At 36.2% G+C, this 19,810-nt stretch overlaps 1 protein-coding gene across 12 annotated transcripts in view; it reads left to right on the top strand.

Moving 5' to 3' along the window:
• CEP170 (centrosomal protein 170) overlaps window positions 1–14,443 on the top strand; it is a 134,841-nt gene extending 120,398 nt beyond the window's left edge. For 10 of the 12 annotated variants that reach the window (XM_023730885.1, XM_023730884.1, XM_023730883.1 and 7 more), the window contains 4 exons: window positions 2,654–2,742; window positions 9,054–9,147; window positions 10,213–10,264; window positions 12,117–14,443. In XM_023730885.1, coding sequence (XP_023586653.1) covers window positions 2,654–2,742; window positions 9,054–9,147; window positions 10,213–10,264; window positions 12,117–12,406 — 525 coding nt within the window. In that variant the 3' untranslated portion in view covers window positions 12,407–14,443. Of the gene's footprint in view, window positions 1–2,653; window positions 2,743–9,053; window positions 9,148–10,212; window positions 10,265–11,844; window positions 11,908–12,116 lie in introns of those variants that run through there. The other 2 variants (XM_023730886.1, XR_002824016.1) reach the window with 2 other exon arrangements.
• Window positions 14,444–19,810: the final 5,367 nt, after the last annotated feature.

The following is a 19,810-nucleotide window of genomic DNA, read 5'->3' as shown; positions in this document are numbered from 1 at the left end:
ACCGGGATCACAACAGAGGGTCCTGGACAGAGCTGGAGAAAGATGTAGAACAAAATTCTAACACACAAAAAAAAGACCAGATTTACTGGCCTGACAGAGACTGGAGAAACTCCAAGAGTGTGGCCCCCAGACACCCTTTTGGCTCAGTGGTGAAGTTGCTCCTGAGGTTCACCGTTCAGCTGGGGGATTGGACAGCCCCATAAAACAAAACAGGACTAATGAGGCACAGCAGTCCAGGGACAACGACTAGAAGGCAGGAGGGGACAGGAACGCTGGTGATAGGGAACCCAAGGTTGAGAAAGGACAGTGCTGACATGTCGTGGGGTTGTTAACCATTGTCATAGGACAATATGTGTACTGTTTAATGAGAAACTATTCTGTTCTATAAACCTTATCTATAGTACAAAAAAAAAAAAAGGAATTACGTATGTGAGATCAAATTGACAACAGCAACTCAAAAGATTTGATAGGAAGCCTAGGGGGCAGTGAGTAGAAGATAATGGTGATGGAGTAATTTGGAAAAGGGTAGAATAGCAGCACAACTGGAAGAATGTAATCAACATCACTGAATTGTACATGTAGAAATTTTTGAAATGGTATATTTCTGGCTATGTGTATTTTCACCAAAACAGAAAAAAGGTCCTCCATGGTTGAGAAGGGACAGTGCTGACATGTTGTGGGGTTGTTAACCAACGTCATAAAACAATATGCATACTGACTGTGTAATGAGAAACTATTTGTTCTGTAAACCTTCACCTAAAGTAAAAAAAGAAAAGAAAGGTAAAGTTACTTGCCCAAGGTATGACATAGCTAGTAAATGATGGAGTCAGGATTTGAAACAAGGGGATCTGCCCACAGAATCTTCTTCCTTAACTAAGTAGATCTAGCTACAGACACTAATGTTATGTTCGCATTCTTCATTTTTTTATATATGTTTAACAGTCTCTGGCTATGCGACATATTTTTTTTTGCAGACTATGCCAATAATTTTTTATATTAAAAATATTTTTAACATAGTAACACTAGAATTAGTCATGTTGTCTGCTTGTCTCAGTTCTCTCAAATCATGGTGAAGTTTTTATCACTTACGGAAGTGGTGCAGGATCTTATAGTGAAGGTGTATGAAGTTTGGAGTTACACAGGCCTGGACTTGAATTCTAGCTCGTTACTTTTAATCACTCTTACTTTGGGCAGTTTACTTACCTCTTTGAAACTCTTGTGTTTAGAGAAAGTCAGGTATTCCAAGACTACAATGGGGTTATTTTATATCCATTCAATTGGCAACAAATTAAAAGGTCTTAAAATAGTAATTGTTGGTGAAGATGTAGTTACATAGGCTCTCTTATATGTTGCTGGTGGGAGGGTAAATTGGTACAGCCACCTTGGAAAACAGTTTGACATTATGTCCTAAAGTTGAACCTATACATATCAGATAACCTAGTAGTTTTATTCCTAGTGTAGGCCAGCGGAAACACTGGCGGCTTAGTGGTTAAGAGCTATGGTTGCACCAAAAAGTCAGCAGTTCGAATCCACCAGGTGCTCCTTGGAAACACTATGGAGCAGTTCTGCTCTGTTCTGTAGGGTCTCTATGAGTCGCAATGGACTTGACAGCAACAGATTTGACTTTGTTTTTCATTGACTCCATTTCTTCTCTGTAACAATGAGTTACAAAATCTAGCATGTTACTTTTTACATACTTTCTTATAAAATATAGTATTTCCTATGTATTACCCCACTGGTCTTTATAGCTTCTTGAGATCTTCTTCATATTTGATATATCTTCTTGATATTTTCTTACAGAGTCTGGACACAGTTCTGACAATGTAAGAGTTGATTTAGGTACCCACATCTAGCCCAAAATTCAGTGCTGCTTCTAGCATAGTATACTAGTTATGCCTTTCACGGTTAAGCCCAGGTATTGGCAAACTGTAGCCCATAAACCAAATCCAGCTTGCCAGCTGCTTTTGAAAATAAAGTTTTCTCGGAATACAGCCTTGCCCATTTGTTTGTGTGTTGCCGATGGCTGCTTTAATGCTGTAACAGGAGAGTTGAATAGTAGTGACAGACCATATGGCCTACAAGCCTAAGATCTTCACTGTCTGGCCCTTTACAGAAGCTGGCCAACTCCTGGTTAGTCCATGAATCTCAACTGGGGTGGTACTACCCCTCCCCGACACCACACCAAAACATCATTTTGAGGAAACTTTTTAAATGTGTATCTCCCACTAGACTCTGCCCTGGAGTACAAGGATTGCATTCTTCTCAATCTCTGTATTCATATTATTTGATGAAAGAGTGAATAAAAAATATAGTACTCTAAACTATACCTTTCCTATTATGATAATTTGAATTGGAGGTATGTGAGGCAGGGTTATGATAGTAACTGAAGATAAAATAAAATGGATTTTTTTTAAATGAATATTACCAAAATAATATGGAAACTTGACAAGTTAATTAACAAAGAAACTCCCAGGTTAATAATGTTTATTTCTCTCAGTTTAGTTACATATTACTCTAATTTTATTCTTCAATTATCTTTTATTAAAATTAATATAAATACTAAATGCCCTATAGAGTTGTAACTAGTACTCTCGGTGATTATACAGTACAGTGGTAATATTTTAATGCTTACATTTTTCTTTGGATGTTTCAGGTCATGGGAGATAATTTGCTGCTATCATCTGTCTTTCAGTTCTCTAGGAAAATAAGACAATCTATAGATAAAACAGCTGGAAAGATCAGGTACTGTTCTATTCCTTAAAGCTTTTTACTTAAATAATTAACCGTCACCTGTTCAACTCTTTTCACACCTGCTACCACAGCTGTTAGGAACTAGTAAAGTTAATGGAACTGAATCTTAACTGCTGCTACTACCATGTTCCTTACATTTTGGATGTAAGTCATAACCATAAACTAGACAGCATGAAGATGACAAAAAGAGAAACGTCCTACATAATCAGACTTTTATAACTAAGAATTAATAGCTGTGATCACTTCAATTAATTTTGTCAATAACTGGAAACTTTTCTACTCTTCTACAAAATAATAGTAAATATTTTAAATTAACAGACTTCTGGGGTTTCTTTTATAAGACCTCAAACTTCACCCTAGTTTCATCTTCCTTATCAGTAATGGAGACAACATGGGAACTCTTGTGAGACTCAAGAGAGAAAATTTATGTAGCAGCCCCTTGAAAATGAAAATAGTATGGATGGTGCAGTTTTAGTTCCATGTTTTTTAATACCTTTATTATGTATTTTGGAGCCCTGCTGGCACAGTGGGTAAGAGCTAGGCTGCTAACCAGAGGTCAGCAGTTCAAATCCACCAGCCACTCCTTGGAAATCCTATGGGGCAGTTCTAGTCTGTCCTATAGGGTTGCTATGAGTCGGAATCGACTTGACAGCAGTGGTGTTTTTTTTTTGTTCTTTTTTTTTAATGTATTTATATTGAATTGTAAGAATTTTTCCAGTGTCTGATCCCTTCGCTAGCCTGAATTCTTGTGAATAGGGACTATGTAGTACTGAATTTTATGTTACTGAGTGCCCTGCTATGAATTATGTACTCCATAAATATTTGTTGAAATGAATGGATGAAGAAATACCTTTGTTTGTTTATGGCTTGACAATTGCTAGAAAAGAGTCATTAAAAAGGGGGCTGGAGAAGGTAAGGACTGTATTAATGAACTTTTGGGGAGTGAAGTTGTGGAAGAAAAGAGGATCTAATGAAGTGTAGAGAATAGTGGACCAGACTAATGGGCAGAAGACTTGAGGGTGTGTTTCACCTCTACCACTTACTCTGTGACCTTGAACAAGCTACCTGTTGTCTCTGAGCCCCAATTTCATTATCTTATACAGAAATTCTGTTTTAGTTATCTAATGCTGCTGTAACAGAAATACCACAGGTGGATGGCTTTAACAAAGAGAAATTTATTTCCTCACAGTAAAGCAGGCTAAAAGTCCAAATTTAGAGTGTCAGCTCCAGGGGAAGGCTTCCTCTCTCTCTCGTCTCTGGAGGAAGGTCCTTGTCCTCAATCTTCCCCTTGTCAAGAAGCTTCTCAGATGCAAAGACCCCAGGTCCAAAGGATGCGCTCTGTTCCTGGTGCTGCTTTCTTGGTGGTATGAGGTCCCCCTGTCTCTCTGCTTACTTCTGTCTTTTATATCTCAAAAGAGATTGCGTCAAGACACAACCTCATCTTGTAGATTGAGTCCTGCCTCATTAACATCATAGAGGTGGGATTTACAACACATAGGAAAATCACATCAGATGACAAAGTGGTGGACAGTCACACAATACTGGGAATCATGGCCCAGCCAAACTGATACATGTTGGGGGGGACATAATTCAATCTTTGACACCTATATTAATGAATTTTTGGGGAGTGAAGGCGATGGAGGAAAAGAGGATCTAAAGAAGTGTAGAGAATTGTGGACCAGACTTGAGGGTGTGTTTCACCTCTACCACTTACTGTGTGACCTTGAACAAGCTACCTGTTGTCTCTGAGCCCCAATTTCAACATCTTATACAGGAATAAGTATACTTTCACTGTGTACCCTATAGGGTTGTTGTGAAGGGAGGAAGTAATTTCTCATTTTATATATATATATATATATATATACACACACACACACATACATACATATATGTGTGTATGTATATATATAATGAGAAATTTTTATATTTTTACTATATACGTGTGTGTGTATATATAATGAGAAATTTTTTTATGTCTCTACTATATAACGTATATGTGTATATGCATATAATGAGAATTTTTTAATATTTTTACTAAGTGTATATGTGTGTGTGTATATATATACATAATCTATATGTTTTTAAAACTAAATATTACCCCTCTTTGCTTTTTATTGCTTTTTCTCAAAATTAAATTTTCCACTTTTAGAATGAATGTGTTTACCTTGGAAAAGATTAGCCTTAAAGATCAAGTACTATTACTTTAAATTTATTAATAATTTAAAACATAAACTTAAAGACTTTACATAAAAATATTTCAGAAATTCATTGATGCTATAACTTAATTTGGAAACCCTGGTGATGCAGTGGTTAAGAGCTACGACTGCTAACCAAACGGTCAGCAGTTCAAATCCACCAAGCGCTCCTTGGAAACTCTATGGGGCAGTACTACTCTGCCCTATAGGGTCACTATGAGTTGGAATCGACTCAACGGCAATGGTTTTTTTTTTTTTTTTTTTTAGTAACTTAATTTACTTCTAATTCCTGTAATTAAAAATTTTAAATACAATGAAACCATGTCTGAACATGCTTTGTGAATTGTAACATTCCATACAAATATAATTTTATATTCCTTATGTGTTAAAATAATACATTTCATCAGTGTTTGATCAGTACCAGTAAACAGTAAAAACACATTGAACACTATTTTTATTGTATTATAAGGCTGATCATCTAGTTTAAGAAAAGTAATTAAGGTAATTATTTTCAAAATGATTTCAAAAAGATCTTTTTATAAAACTCTGTTTAATATATTCTTAGAGAACAACCATTTTAAAAATGTTTTAAGCTACTATAAAAGAAGTTTGCTTTATCTTCCAGTCAAATTTAGAAGGTTGACCTGTGGAGCTAAACTTTACTTGGCATGTTAAGTAATGGATTGAGCCTTCTTGAACCCATATCTTAAAAATGTACCAAATCCTCTGTTCACTTTATTACCTTCTAGAAAAATACTCTAAAATTTATTATGTTAAAAAGAAATGTAGTCTGCACTGTCTTGTCCTTTTTTCTGTTTATTTTTAAATTTAATTTTTTAATGAACATAATACATGGACATGTGTGTATAATATATATTTCTGCTATCCAGGTTCATTTCTCAAAGGTTTTTACAAATGGGACCATAATATATTTACTGTTTTGCACTTTGGTCCTTTCACTTAATAATATATTTACTTTTTCAAAAAAGTATCTGTGAAGTATATAGACACTCTCTCCAAATTTGTTTGGAATATGAGGCATATATTGCCTTAATAATGAAAAGCAATTGCATGCTTGGCTTTTCCTAAGGATTATGAAAACATATAAATAGTTTCAAAAGCTATTTTATGACTGCCATTATATTGCCATCCATTGTGTTTTAATTATAATTACCTTTATCAATTCTCACCTGTCCATCTGAGTTTTAAGTAAAAATTTTCCACAGAATAATACTTAAATATTCATTCATTAACAAATAGTTATAAAGCACATGCTAGGCATGGTTTAATTAGACATGGAACAAAACAAGTATCTCTGCTGTCATGAAATTTACATTCTAGCTCATTGATTTGAGCCAATCAACTGTGTTAAAGTTAGCTGTTTCTGCTGTTTGCATCTGATTTGTCTTATTTTCATTTTTTCACTTGAATATTTACATTTTGTGTTAATTATGTACATTTTAAGTTTTTAATTGCTTTTAGGGAAATAGTATATATTATTTATAAATAACTCGATGCATTAAGTGTGTGAAAATGTATAGTCAGGTAGAATATTTTTTCGGCATTAAATTGTCTATTCATTTTAGCATAATAAAGTCTGATTGGGCTTATAAATGAGTCCATTGTTTTCATTTTAATCGTGCTCAGTGATTAAGTAATTAATACTCTAACACCATCTTAAGTGAGGTATTGTATATATGTTCCTTTAGTGACCATGTCTCTCCCAAGTTTGCTAATCTCATCTTCTTTCACAACTATGAGAGCCCTCCTTTACTATGACAGCCCATCTACCTGGTTGAGCATATAGCATGTGGCCAGAGACAGATGTAGTCCATTATTCTCTGGGGTAAAGCCCAACTGAAACTTATTGGGGAAAAAGAATTAATGATAACTAATTAGTTATTACAGTTGAATTAAAAAGCCTGTAGGACCGAATCACCTGCCTGCTGTTAATACCAGGCGTTATGCCTCAGATTCAGCTCAAGAAGTCAATGTGTAGTTGAAGGTTAATGGTTATCATTTTGAAATTAATTCCATTAGAATTATATTCTAAAACTGGGACATTATGGAAGGATTATTAACTAAAGGAATAAATAAATTACTGAAGGACTAAATAAGCATTGATTAAATAATCTTATATAGAAATAAGTTCTCCAAATTCACATCATAATTTACTTTTGTCTTAATATCATAGTGGAGTTCTTGGGTGGTGGAAACGATTAACATGCTTGACTGCTAACCAAAAGGTTGTAGATTTGGGTCTACCCAGAGGCACCTCAGAAGAGAGGCCTTGGCTATCTATTTCTGAAAAATCAGCCACTGTGAAAACCCTCTGGAGCCCAGTTCTACTCTGATACACTTGGGGTCACTGTGAGTCAGAACCAATTTGAAGGCAACTGGTTTTTAATATCACAGCATAGCAGCGCTTAGAAAGATGGCTGGCAAGGATGTTTTCAATTTAGAAAATTTAATAGTAGGTCAGAAGAATATTCTTATACCAGATTCTAGAGCCAGTATTACCTGTTCCAGACTTGATTGGTTCTTCATGAATTTCATGTTTTTAAATAAGGTGAATCTGGCATATTGACCTTTGAATAAATACAAATAAAAATGTTAATTTAGTTTACTACTTAAAATACTATTGATGCCTTTGAATTATGTTGTTGGTGAAGAATACTGAATATACCATGGACTGCCAAAAGAATGAACAAATTTGTCTTAGGAGAAGTACAGCCAGAATGCTCCTTAGAGGCAAGAATTCGAGACTTCTTCTCACATATTTTGGACATGTTACCAGAAGGGACTGACTAGTCGTTGGAGAAGGACGTTATACTTGGTAAAGTAGAGAGCGAAAAAAGAGGAAGACCCTCAACGAGATGGATTGACACAGTGGCTGCAACAATAGGCTCAAGCATAGCAATGATAGTGAGAATGGTGCAGGACTGGGCAGTGTTTCGTTCTGTTGTACACAGGGTCGCTATGAGTTGAAACTGACTCGATGGCACCTAACAGCAACAACAACAACTTAAATACTAACCAGCTTCCAGTAGTAATAATTTATTTTCTTAATGTTTTACAGTACTGGTGTTTATATAAGGCCATTAAACTAGATTTCCAGACTCAGCAAAGACATTTAAAAGAAGTCTAAAAAGTGACTAGAATTTACATCTGAAGTTGTTAAATCATGTCTCAGAAATTCTAAAATACTAGGGAGAAAAGTATACCACATTTGAAAAACAAATGGAAATTTTGTGGTACTTCTTTATTTTATATTTGAATTTAGTTTCTAACATAAGGATAATTATCTTTATTGACAATTGCTTTTATCAAAAGGATAGCATCTTAACTCCTGATAGATTACTGTTAACAAATGTACTTTAACGAATTAAAGTTTTTAAAGAAAAGCACAGTAACTATTCCAATTTTTAACCTTTAAATAATGTTCACATTTTATTCAGCCAATAAGATGCTTTTTTTTTCCTATGTAAGATATAGCAAACAGTTGTCATAACTGATTCAACCTGTTTACATCTTAATTTCGTCTTATGTTTGTAATGCATGTATCTGAACAAAATTGTATTTTCATTGTAAGTGGTGGTTACAGTATTAATTAAAAATACTAGAAAAAATTTTAGGGTGATATCATCGTCTGCGGAACCCTGGTGGCACAGTAGTTAAGAGCTCAGCTGCCAACCAAAAGGTTGGCAGTTTGAATCCACAAGCAGCTCCTTGGAAATGTTATGGGGCAGTTCTATTCTGTCCTATGAGGTTGCTATGAGTCAGAATTGACTTGATGGCAGTGGGTTTGGTTTTTGGGTTATTGTCATCTACATTCGTTTTATTTTTATTTTTCAATAAAGAATGAGATAAATAGTAAAGGGTTTACACATGTATTAATCATTCCATTTCTTTTTTAATATAGATCTCTCACATGCATGACTTGATTGTTAATACTGACTCAGTATTCTCAGTTAATGCAGTGGTTGAGTTTTGTTGTTTTTTTCCTTTGTGTAGCTTCTAAAAGAGATGTGTTTTTGGTATTAAAATTACAAAGATGTGTGATAGGCTTTTAAAATATGAAAAGTAACATGCTTTATTTATTTATAGAATATTATTTAAAGACAAAGATCGGAATTGGGAAGAAATAGAAAGCAAGTTAAGAACTGAAAGTGAAGTCCCTATTGTGAAAACTTCAAGCATGGTATGGTAATTTTTCTTGAATATTAAAACATTTTAATAGCAGAGTTTTGTTTTAAGGAAAAGATAGCATGCCTGTTTTTGAACTGTTTTTTTTTTTTATTTACATTTATAAAAGAAGAGACAAGTTTACAAATTTGGGAAATTTTATGCCTTCAGCTCTCTCACAGGGCTTTAAAATATTGATTGCTTCAAAGTTGGAGAGATTAAAGGAGGAACCTTTTGTGTTTCTCACTATTATACATTCTTGTTCTTATACATAATTATACATTATAAATATGCAGTTTTGAAATAAGAGCCAAACTCAGACTGGACTGTGGGACATAAAATGATACTCATGAAGAGTGTGCTTCTTAGCTCAAGTAGATACATGAGACTGACGGGCAGCTTCTGTCCGGAGGTGAGATGAGAAAGCAGAGAGAGTTAGGAGCTTGTTGAATGGACATGGGAAATCAGGGGTAGAAAGGAGGAGTGTGCTGTGACAGTATAGGGAGAGCAATTAGGGTCACATAACAATATATGGATAAATATTTGTATAAGAGACTAACTTGAAATGTAAACTTTCACTTAAACTACAGCAATAAACAAACAGAAAAAAAAGAAATAAGAGCCAAACTCAGATATTCAGTTGATGTGACTTGTTTCCATTTACTTATTGGAATGCTTGTCTCGTCTTCAAATATTTGAATAAATCTGCATTGCTCAGAGTCATCCACGTATTGAGGTTGCAGTGTATACATTTTTTTCGGAAGAAAATCCTTAGGTGCTTTCATAACATTGTTAAAGAGATTTTACAAAATCTTTGCTCATACAGTAGTAAATTATCTTGAACTTTTTATCACCCACTAACATTATTTCATTGAAAAAATTATTTTATTTCAACATTAAAGATTTTAAAATTTGAATCTTATTGACTGCATATCATAATCATTTTTTCACATTGGTACTAATGTAGTACCATGTAGATAATGTTAAGTGTCACAAATAAAATGAGAGCAAGATTCATTGCTTGTCAAATAAGAATGTTTTAGTTAAAGTAAGCTAGTTTTTGTCATTGATTTCCCTGCAGGAGATTTCTTCTATCTTACAAGAACTAAAAAGAGTTGAAAAGCAGCTACAAGGTAAATTTGTTTCTGAATTAAGTATAAAGAGCTAACAATTTAGGATAAGTGTATTCTAAGTGGTATTTCTTAAAATATTCTTATTAAGATATCATTTGATTAAGTGTAATGACATGTAGATAGAAATATCGAGTTCTGCATATCCAAATTACTCATCAAAAGGAAGTTTTACAACCCAGTATAAAGAATTAAAAAGATTGTAAAGTTAAAGTTGGGGCGGGCGTGTTTTAGTACTTAGATTTGACAATAGGCTAAATGTTATAAATGAATTCACAATTTTCTATATTCTATTATAATATATATATAAATATAAATAAAATAATGAATTTAATTGTGTGTATGCAGTTGAAAATTTTATTTTATCCAGCCTGGTGTCTCGACTTGTAAAAACACATACATGTTGTTAATATGTCTTAGTTTAATGTTGGCAATTAACATTATTTATTTGATTTGAAAAATCTTAAATTATATTTGGGGTATAATCTCAAACTTATACTCTAATACAAAGCATAATTGCTTTGGATGGACCACAAGAAATGAGTGCATATTGGCCATTAAAAAAAAAACCACCGTTGCTGTCAAGTGGATTCTGACTCATAGCGACGCTATAGGACAGAGTAGAACTGCCGCATAGAGTTTCCAAGAAGTGGCTTGTGGATTCAGATTGCCAGCCTTTTGATTAGCAGCCAAACTCTTAACCACTGAGCCATCAGGGCTCCATATTGGCCATAGGGACCAGAAAAGTTAGGAGAGAAGAGAATGAAAGAGACGTCTGCCTCCTAAATTTTGCCAGGGACATTGTTTTGGTTTGTGTTAGATCTAGATCATGCATGAGTGGCTATGCATGTCTTGACCTAGAAAAGTCCCTAGTGGCACAACAAGAAGGTTCTATAGTCACCTACTAATTCTCCTCAATTTTTAGTGATAATAGGCATAATTTGTGGATCCTACCTATGTGATTCCTAATTTTCATTCAGTCCCAACACACCTGAGGGTTCTGATATACTCCCATGACTAAAAGTGGCTTGCTAACACAATGATTGTCAGCTAGTAGAACACGAGTGTCCTTTTAAAAGGATCTCCTAAATGATTCTTATATCTGTGGTGTTCTCTTTTCTCAACTTCCCACCCTATCCATGCCAAGTTGAAAATCACTGCCTAAGAACTTTCCTCATCCTGCAAAGGATCTTTTGGATTGAAAGCTGGTCTTTAACTGCCCCCCTCCCAGGGAGATAACAAAGTCTGTCTGGCTTCTTGGGCTGCCATGCGGTATTAGTACCTAAGCTATGAGGGGACCCTTATGGTTAGTGATACATGTTCACTTGCACATGGTGGATATCCTAGCACTCTCACAGGGTGAGCAGCAATATGCTGTGGTAGCTTTCAAAATATGCTGATAGCATTCTGGCCTCCCCAGCCTTTAGGTTACTCTGAACCCCGTCTTAGCAACAGTTATCTGAGGGATAAGTAGGGCTAGGAGTATTTATTTAAATCATAACCAGTATTTCCACGATCCTCTCACATTAATGAAAGCAAATTTCAAAAAGGTCTGTCCTGAATTTCACATCTCCAAATCCCAGTCTTTAACAGGTTCTGAAATGCCCATAAGTGAGCCTACGCAAGCAACCAGGAAAAGCATTCAGGTTTGTATAATCATTACTGTAGGTCAGTCACATAATTATTGAGAATGTGGTTTTAAATACAGTATTGGAAGTTTAGCCAAATTTAAGATCACATAAGCACCAATGGTTGAAATATTATCCAAATCATAAGTAATGTTCATAGCCAAATGTAACTGCATCTAGAATTATATTTTTTTCCCCCAAATCCTTTGTTTTTTTCTTTCTCTCAGCAATCAATGCTATGATTGACCCAGATGGAACTTTGGAGGCTCTGAATAACATGGGATTTCCCAGTGCTGTCTTGCCATCTCCGCCAAAACAGAAGTCCAGTCCTGTGAATAACCACAGCAGCCCCGGTCAGACACCAACACTTTGCCAACCAGAAGCTAGGGTTCTTCATCCTGCTGCTGTCTCAGTCTCAGCTGAGTTTGAGAATGCCGAATCTGAAGCTGATTTCAGTATACATTTCAATAGGTTCAACCCTGATGGGGAAGAGGAAGATGTTACAGTACAAGAATGACTTTCTCTTGATTGTTAAAAAATAATTACCTGTGAAATGACTAGGATTATTGGAAGGAGCATAGTGTTGACTTATATAAAACAAGACAGCTTGGTCAACTACCATTTTGTTCTCCCTGTCTTCTTAATTTTATTTATTTGTTTTTTATATATAATGTGGTATCATATTAATCCTCTCAAGACATTTAGATAACCATTTGATGCACATATAGGAAAAAGCTAATGTGACAGTTTCTCCTTTTGTCGTTTTATGATTATCAAATTGAATTCTATAATTGCATCCTTTCCCTTCATAGATCTTCGTTTTTTGTTTTGTTTTGTTTTGTTTTGTTTTTTAAGCCATGCTGTGACCTACAAGCAAACTAAATACCCAACATTTCTGAAACCCCATGTCTCCTGTGCCAAGCTGCTCCCTGAAATGGACTTCCTCGTCATCTGTACAGATTTGTTAAACAGTTATATTTGCTTCTTAATAATAGGATTTATATTAGTATTCATTACCATTGGACACAATGACACATTACTCTTCACAGTAAAATAGACTTTCAAAACATTCATTCTTGTGTCCTGAAGTTTTCCAGCATATATGTGATTTATAAACTTCGTTGCTACGTAAATTGTCTTGGGGTTTATGGAGATTAACTATTATGTTTGCACTAAGATTTGCTGGGAGTGGTAGGTGGGCATATCTATATATCAATAAGGACTAATCGTCTTTTTTTGTACATAGGAGATTGCTAAAACTGTATTTGTTTTAACCCCACAGTGTTTTGCTCCACTTTTGAGAAGATCAATTTGGCACTTTCTTCAGTTTTTTTTTTTTTTTTTTTTTTAATGGTAATAAGATTTTGTCTCATTTTAGGTCAGATGATAGCTAGAAAGATTAAACTAGACAGATAGTTTAGGTGGAGTATATTTTTAAAGAACATGTATATTGGTCCTGTGTTACCAAGTTTATATGTGACAGTTGAAAAAGATTTCCCTTGAAATGATCATGAGGTTAAAATTTTCTCTTTTAGGAGGCTCGGAGAACCAGTAGGTATAAGATTAGTTGATAGTTTCACTCCCAAGCAATAAATTGCTTGTGTGTTTCCCTATAGGACCCAATAGTAATTCCTGTCTCAGTCTTTTACATTTATAAGGACTCTGGAAGATGACAATGACACAGGCTTTGGGCCTCTGCTACTTAATAGGAAGCCTATGAAAATTATCTTCTATAGACTTGTTTTTTCTTTCCCGTAAGTTCACACTTGGATAAGTTTAATAAGAAAGTAATTATCTGTGTGTTTCCAGAACACTATAATTTGGGTGAATCTTAATTCAGTTAAATATTATTAGTAGACCAGAATTTTTCCCTTGATCCCATCAGTCTGTAAAGGTTAAAACTGCAACTTTTATGAAATGGTCTTTAATATTTCAGCATAATCTTGTGCTGTATTTCTTTAAGAAACAGACTAATTCTGTATATTTCAAAACTTTATAGGATTTTTAAAATCCTGTACTGATGGACGAGTTAATAAAGATGAAAAAAATCTTTTATAGAGATGTAAAAACAAAAGTCTGTTGTATAATGGATCTCATTTTTTTTAATTAAAAAAAGGAAAAAGATAAATGAATTTTCTTCTTTTAAAGCTAAATTCCCCATTCTCTCTAATAAAGGAAGACTGAAAAAAAAGTTTTAACGAACATGAATGGAAAGATAAAAATGCATTTAAGGAATAAACAAAACATTAAAACAGGGTCAATCCATTTTTTAAAAAGTCAAACAGCATAATCACCATTATTCCCTCTTTGGGTACTGATTATATCCACATGAAAGTAGAAGGTAAGGAGTTGTTTAGGAAAGTATTAGAATCTACTTACATTATTGTTCAAGTGTTTACACAGTTTTGTTCATTGATAAGCATTTGGCCTTTTACTATGTTATTTTTATTTTGTATGAATACATTATTCTCCTTATTTATTTTTGTTACATTTATTATGTTATTTTGTTATGCATTTAAACTCCATTTTTAAATAAAGTGTTTCTGGAACTTTATACAATGATTGTTTATTTCTTCTACCACTTGAATTGCTAATACTCCGTCAATTTACCAAATAACTATTTATATATTCTCCAAGGTTTAGCAAAAAAGAAAAGAATAAATCCTTCAATTCATTTGGAGAAATCCATGCTTGCTTCTTTTTTTGGGTGTTGGAATAACCAGTAATGGGTGTCCAACAGAGGAATATCTGAACTCTGTAGCTTGTTTAATATCCTCCTTGAGCTGGCCTAAATAAGTTCCCACTCCCTCCTTGCCTCGAGGCATGGTTGTTGTTGTTAGGTGCCATCGAGTTGGTTCCGACTTATACGTACAACAGAACAAAACACTATCCGATCCTGTACCATCCTCACAGTCATTGCTGTGTTTGAGCCCATCGTTGGAGCCACTGTGTCTATCCATCTTGTTGAGAGTTGTCATGAATTGAAGTGTGTCCCCCAAAAATATCTGTCAACTTGGCTAGGCCATGATTCCCAGTATTGTGTGATTGTCTACCACTTTGTCATCTGATGTGATTTTCCTATGTGTTGTAAATCCTACCTCTATGATGTTAATGAGGCAGAATTAGAGGCAGTTATATTAATGAGGCAGGACTCAGTCTACAAGATTAGATTGTATCTTAAGTCAGTCTCTTAGATAGAGAAGTGAGCAGAGAGATGGGAGGACCTCATACCACCAAGAAACGAGCCAGGAGAACAGTGGGTCCTTTGAACCTGGGGTCCCTGTGCTGAGAAGCTCCTTAACCGGGGAAGACTGATGACAAGGACCTTCCCCCAGAGCCAACAGAGAGAGAAAGCCTTCCCCTGGAGCTGGCACCCTGAATTCGAACTTCTAGCCTCCTAAACTGTGAGAAAATAAATTTATCTTTGTTAAAACCATCCACTTGTGGTGTTTCTGTTTATGGCAGTACTAAATAACTGAGACAAGGGTCTTCCTTTTTTTCGCTGACTCTTCTTTACCAAGCATGATGTCCTTCTACAGGGACTGGTCCCTCCTGGGAACATGTCCAAAGTACGTGAGACAAAGTCTTGCCATCCTCACTTGTAAGGAGCATTCTGGCTGTACTTCTTCCAAGACAGATTTGTTTGTTCTTCTGGCCACCAAAACCAACAAACCCATTGCCACTGAGTTGATTCCAACTCATAGCGACCCTAGAGGACAGGGTAGAACTACCCTCTAGGGTTTCTCAGGAGCGGCTGGTGGATTAGAACAGCCAATCTTTTGTTTAGCAGCAGAACTCTTAACCACTGCGCCACCAGTTCTTCTGACAGTCCATGGTATAGTCAATATTTTTCACCAACACCATAATGCAGACACATCAATTCTTTGGTTGTCCTTACTCATTGTCCAGCTTTTGCATGCATATGAAGTGATTGAAAATACTATGGAAAATAACATTTTTGCTTTTTAACACCGTAAAGAGGTCTTCTGCAGCTGATTTGCCCAATGCAATACATCATTTGATTTCTTGACTGCTGGTACAATAGGCTACCATTGTGGATCCAAGTAAAATGAAATCCTTCACAACTTCAGTCTTTTCTCATTTATCATGATGTTGCTTATTGGTCCAGTTGTGAGGATTTTTGTTTTCTTTATGTTGAGGTGTAATCCATACTGAAGGTAACATCTTTGCTGAAGGCTGTGGCCTTTGACCTTCGTCAGTAAGTGCTTCAAGTCATCTTCACTTTCAGCAAGCAAGGTTGTGTCATCTGCATAATGTAGGTTGTTAATGAGTCTTCCTCCAGTCCTGATGCCTCCTTCTTCATACAGTCCAGTTTCTCGGATTATTTGCTCAGCTTACAGATTGAATAAGTATGGTGAAACGATACAACCCTGACGCACACCTTTCCTGGTTTTAAACCATGCAGTATCCCCTTGTTTAGTTAGAACGACTGCCTCTTGGTCTATGTACAGGTTCTGCATGAGCATAATTAAGTGTTCTGGAATTCCTGTTCTTTGCGATGTTATCCATAATATCGAGGCATAGTTAGTTAGCCTCATACCTCCCCTTGTGGCTTCTTTTTCTGTTATCTTGACCATAAGGAAAAGTTCCCCGCTGGCCCCACTCAATCTGTCTAGCACAACACTTCACAACTAGAACTAATTTTTGTTGAATAGTAAGTTAGTACTCTTTTTAGTACCCTTGTACATACTGATGAAATGCTCAGCAAACGTGAATTGATTGAAATCTATTAGAGTCAGTATTATTACTAAGGAGCCCTGGTGGTGTTGTGGTTAGGAATTCAGCTGCTAACCAAAAGGTTGGCAGTTTGAATCCACCAGCCGCTCCTTGGAAACTCTATGGGGCAGTTCTACCCTGTCCTATAGGGTCACTATGAATTGGTATCGGCTCAATGGCAACAGGTTTTATTATTACTGTGAATTTATTAATTCTACCCCATAGGGTTTCCAGGGAGGGCCTGGTGGATTCAAACTGCGGGCCTTCTGGTTATTAGCCGAGCTGTTAGCCACAGCACCACCAAGCCCGCCTGAAGCCTCTAGGGGAGAATCATGTCTTGCCTTTTCCAGCTCGTGGTAGCCCCAGGTATCCTTGTTTTATGGCCAATCTATGTCTCTGTATTCACATGGCTGTCTTACCTGTATCTGTATCTCTTCTTATAAGGATACCAGTCATTGGATAAAGGACCCACCCTACTCCCATATGACCTCTTCTTAACTACTTACATCTGCAAAGACCCTACTTCCAAATAAGGTTACATTCTGAGGCTCTGGAAAGGACATGAAATTTGGGAGGACACTACCCAACCCAGTACACTGTTAAATTTTGTACACTTTAGATGGGTGAAATCTACGGTATGTGAATTAGATCTCAACAAATCTGTTACCAAAAAAAAGAACTGCATTTCAGGCGAAGATGCAACTGATTACTGTGCCATGAACGTGGCCAGTTTTGCAATCTGTTAGCATTCCTCCTTGCCTATGTATGTCTGTCCTCTGGATTTTCCTTTGAACTGGTCTTGATATCTTACTGGTTTCCTCAATTAATTAATTAATGAGTGAAATGAAATCTTTGATATGTGTTTACTTTTTTAAAAGACTGAAAATGGGATATTTCTCATGATAATCTTTATCAAAATGAACCATACAGGGAGAACTGGAAGACAGGACAAACCTGCAGAGCCAATATTGGGTTCCTTCAAAAGAATTTTAATATCATCCCCAAAATGAGCAACCATATGTGCTGGCACTGTGCTAGGACCTCTTTACCTCATTTAATCTTCACAACAGTGCAGCTTGATAAGAATTGTTAGTCTCCTTTTTCAGGAGAAGTAGAAGCTTGAGTCAAATAAGAGGTTCTAGATTACAAAGTGAGTCAGGATTCAACGTGGGTCCAGCTGGCTTCTTGAATCCTCTTTATCTTCAGTCATGAAAAGACAACATAGTGCAGTTGTTGTAGAAAGCCACCCAGTGGAGTTAGGAGTCTTGCAACTAAACAATGTATTACTGGCTTTGGGCAAGTGATTTCAACTCTAGCCTCATTTTCATCCAGAGGTGTTGATGAGCTGATCTTTAAGGTATATTTCTGCTATCTTAGTTTATACTTCTGCGACCTTCAGATCCTGCTCTGTTCCCCCAGATTCCTGGTAGAAACATATTTTGTTTTCTCTACAGTAATTGCCTCTCTTACTGCCCCCTTCCTCACCTTACTCCTCAGCTGCTCACCCTTTTATTCATGTTATTCTTTCTTAAGCTGCTTCTCCCAGATGAAATTGTCCACTCCTATGTATTCACCATTATATTTTGCTCATTTTACTTTTGCCCATATAGAGACTACCAGTGGTTTGGATGAACCAGGACATCCTAGAATTTATAGCACCATTACCAGGAAAAGGGGGTAAGAGAACTGCACTCGCTGCAGCCCTTCTATATGGCAGGTACTATGTGGCCAGGGCAGTATTTTGAAATTTTGTTTTTCCCCATATTTCTCCCTTGGGCCAAACTAATTGCTTATAGTCTCTGGGGAGGAATGTGGCAGAGGAGAAAGCAAAACTACACTGCAATTCTCTCTGGTTCTGGGATTTTAACAGACCAAAGCCCTTAAGGGAATTTATAAGATTTTTAGAGAAATGAAAGCAAATTCTCAGGCTTTGACAAAATATCTTGGCTGTAATTTGAAGAGAAGATTTCTTCCACACAAGAAAATGAGGACACTGGGTCCCCAGAGAAAGAGGGGGACCTGCTGTAGCTTCACAGCAGAGCCACATGGGAGACAGCCACATCCCAGAGGAAAAACTGCCTCACAGTGTGTCTGGGCAGTCAGGACTGTGGGCAGGCTGGAAAACGATCTCCTTTTAATTAAGCATTGCATGAAAGTAGCATAGAGCCACAAGACTGAAGAGTCAGGCTCCCAAGGGTGATAGGTCTATCAGAGGTAACTTGTGTGGACAACTTGACACAGTGTGGGATTCTGTAGTGTATTGTGGGAGTCAGTGAGATACCTCCAAAGACTGAGGTAAAGTATCTTCCCAGCCTGCAATGATAGGGAGCTTGAAATGGTAAGTTGGCTTATAAAACCGTTGCCCTCAAGTCAGTTCCAACTCGTGATGACACTACGTATATGCCAGAGTAGAATTGTGCTCCATAGTGTTTTCAATGGCTGATTTCTCAGAAGTAGATTGCCAGGAGTTTCTTTCAAGACACCTTGAAAGACTCAAACCTCCAAACTTTCAGTTAGCAGCCAACATGTTAACTAGTTGACTACCTAGAACAAGGGGATACTGGTGGTTTAAAGTCAGGAAAGATGTGCATCAGGGTTGTATCCTTTCACCATACTTATTCAATCTGTATGCTGAGCAAATATTCCGAAAAACTGAACTACATGAAGAATGCAGCATCAGGATTGGAGGAAGACTCATTAACAGTCTGTGTTATGCAGACGACACAACTTTGCTTGCTGAAAGCGAAGAGAACTTGAAGCACTTACTGATGAAGACCAAAGACTACAGCCTTCAGTATAGATTACACCTCAACATAAAGAAAACAAAAATCCTCACAAATGGACCAATAAGCAACATCATGATAAATGGAGAAATGACTGAGGTTGTCAAGTATTTCATTTTGCTTGGATCCACAATCAACCCCCATGGAAGCAGCAGTCAAGAACTCAAACTATGCATTGCATTGGGCAAATCAGCTGCAAAAGACCTCTTTAAAGTGTTAAAAAGCAAAGATGTCACTTCAAGGACAAAGGTGCATGTGACCCAAGCCATGGTGTTTTCAATCACTTCATATGCATGGGAAAGCTGGGCAAAGAATAAAGAAGACGGAAGAAGAATTGACGCCTTTAAATTGTGGTGTTGGTGAAGAATATTGAATATACCATGGACTGGCAAAAGAACGAA

Source organism: Trichechus manatus, unplaced genomic scaffold, assembly GCF_000243295.1.
Source record: "Trichechus manatus latirostris isolate Lorelei unplaced genomic scaffold, TriManLat1.0 scaffold00039, whole genome shotgun sequence".
NCBI lineage: Eukaryota > Metazoa > Chordata > Mammalia > Sirenia > Trichechidae > Trichechus > Trichechus manatus.
Note: the sequence above shows the minus strand (reverse complement) of the source record. Positions and strands in the feature narration are given on the sequence as shown.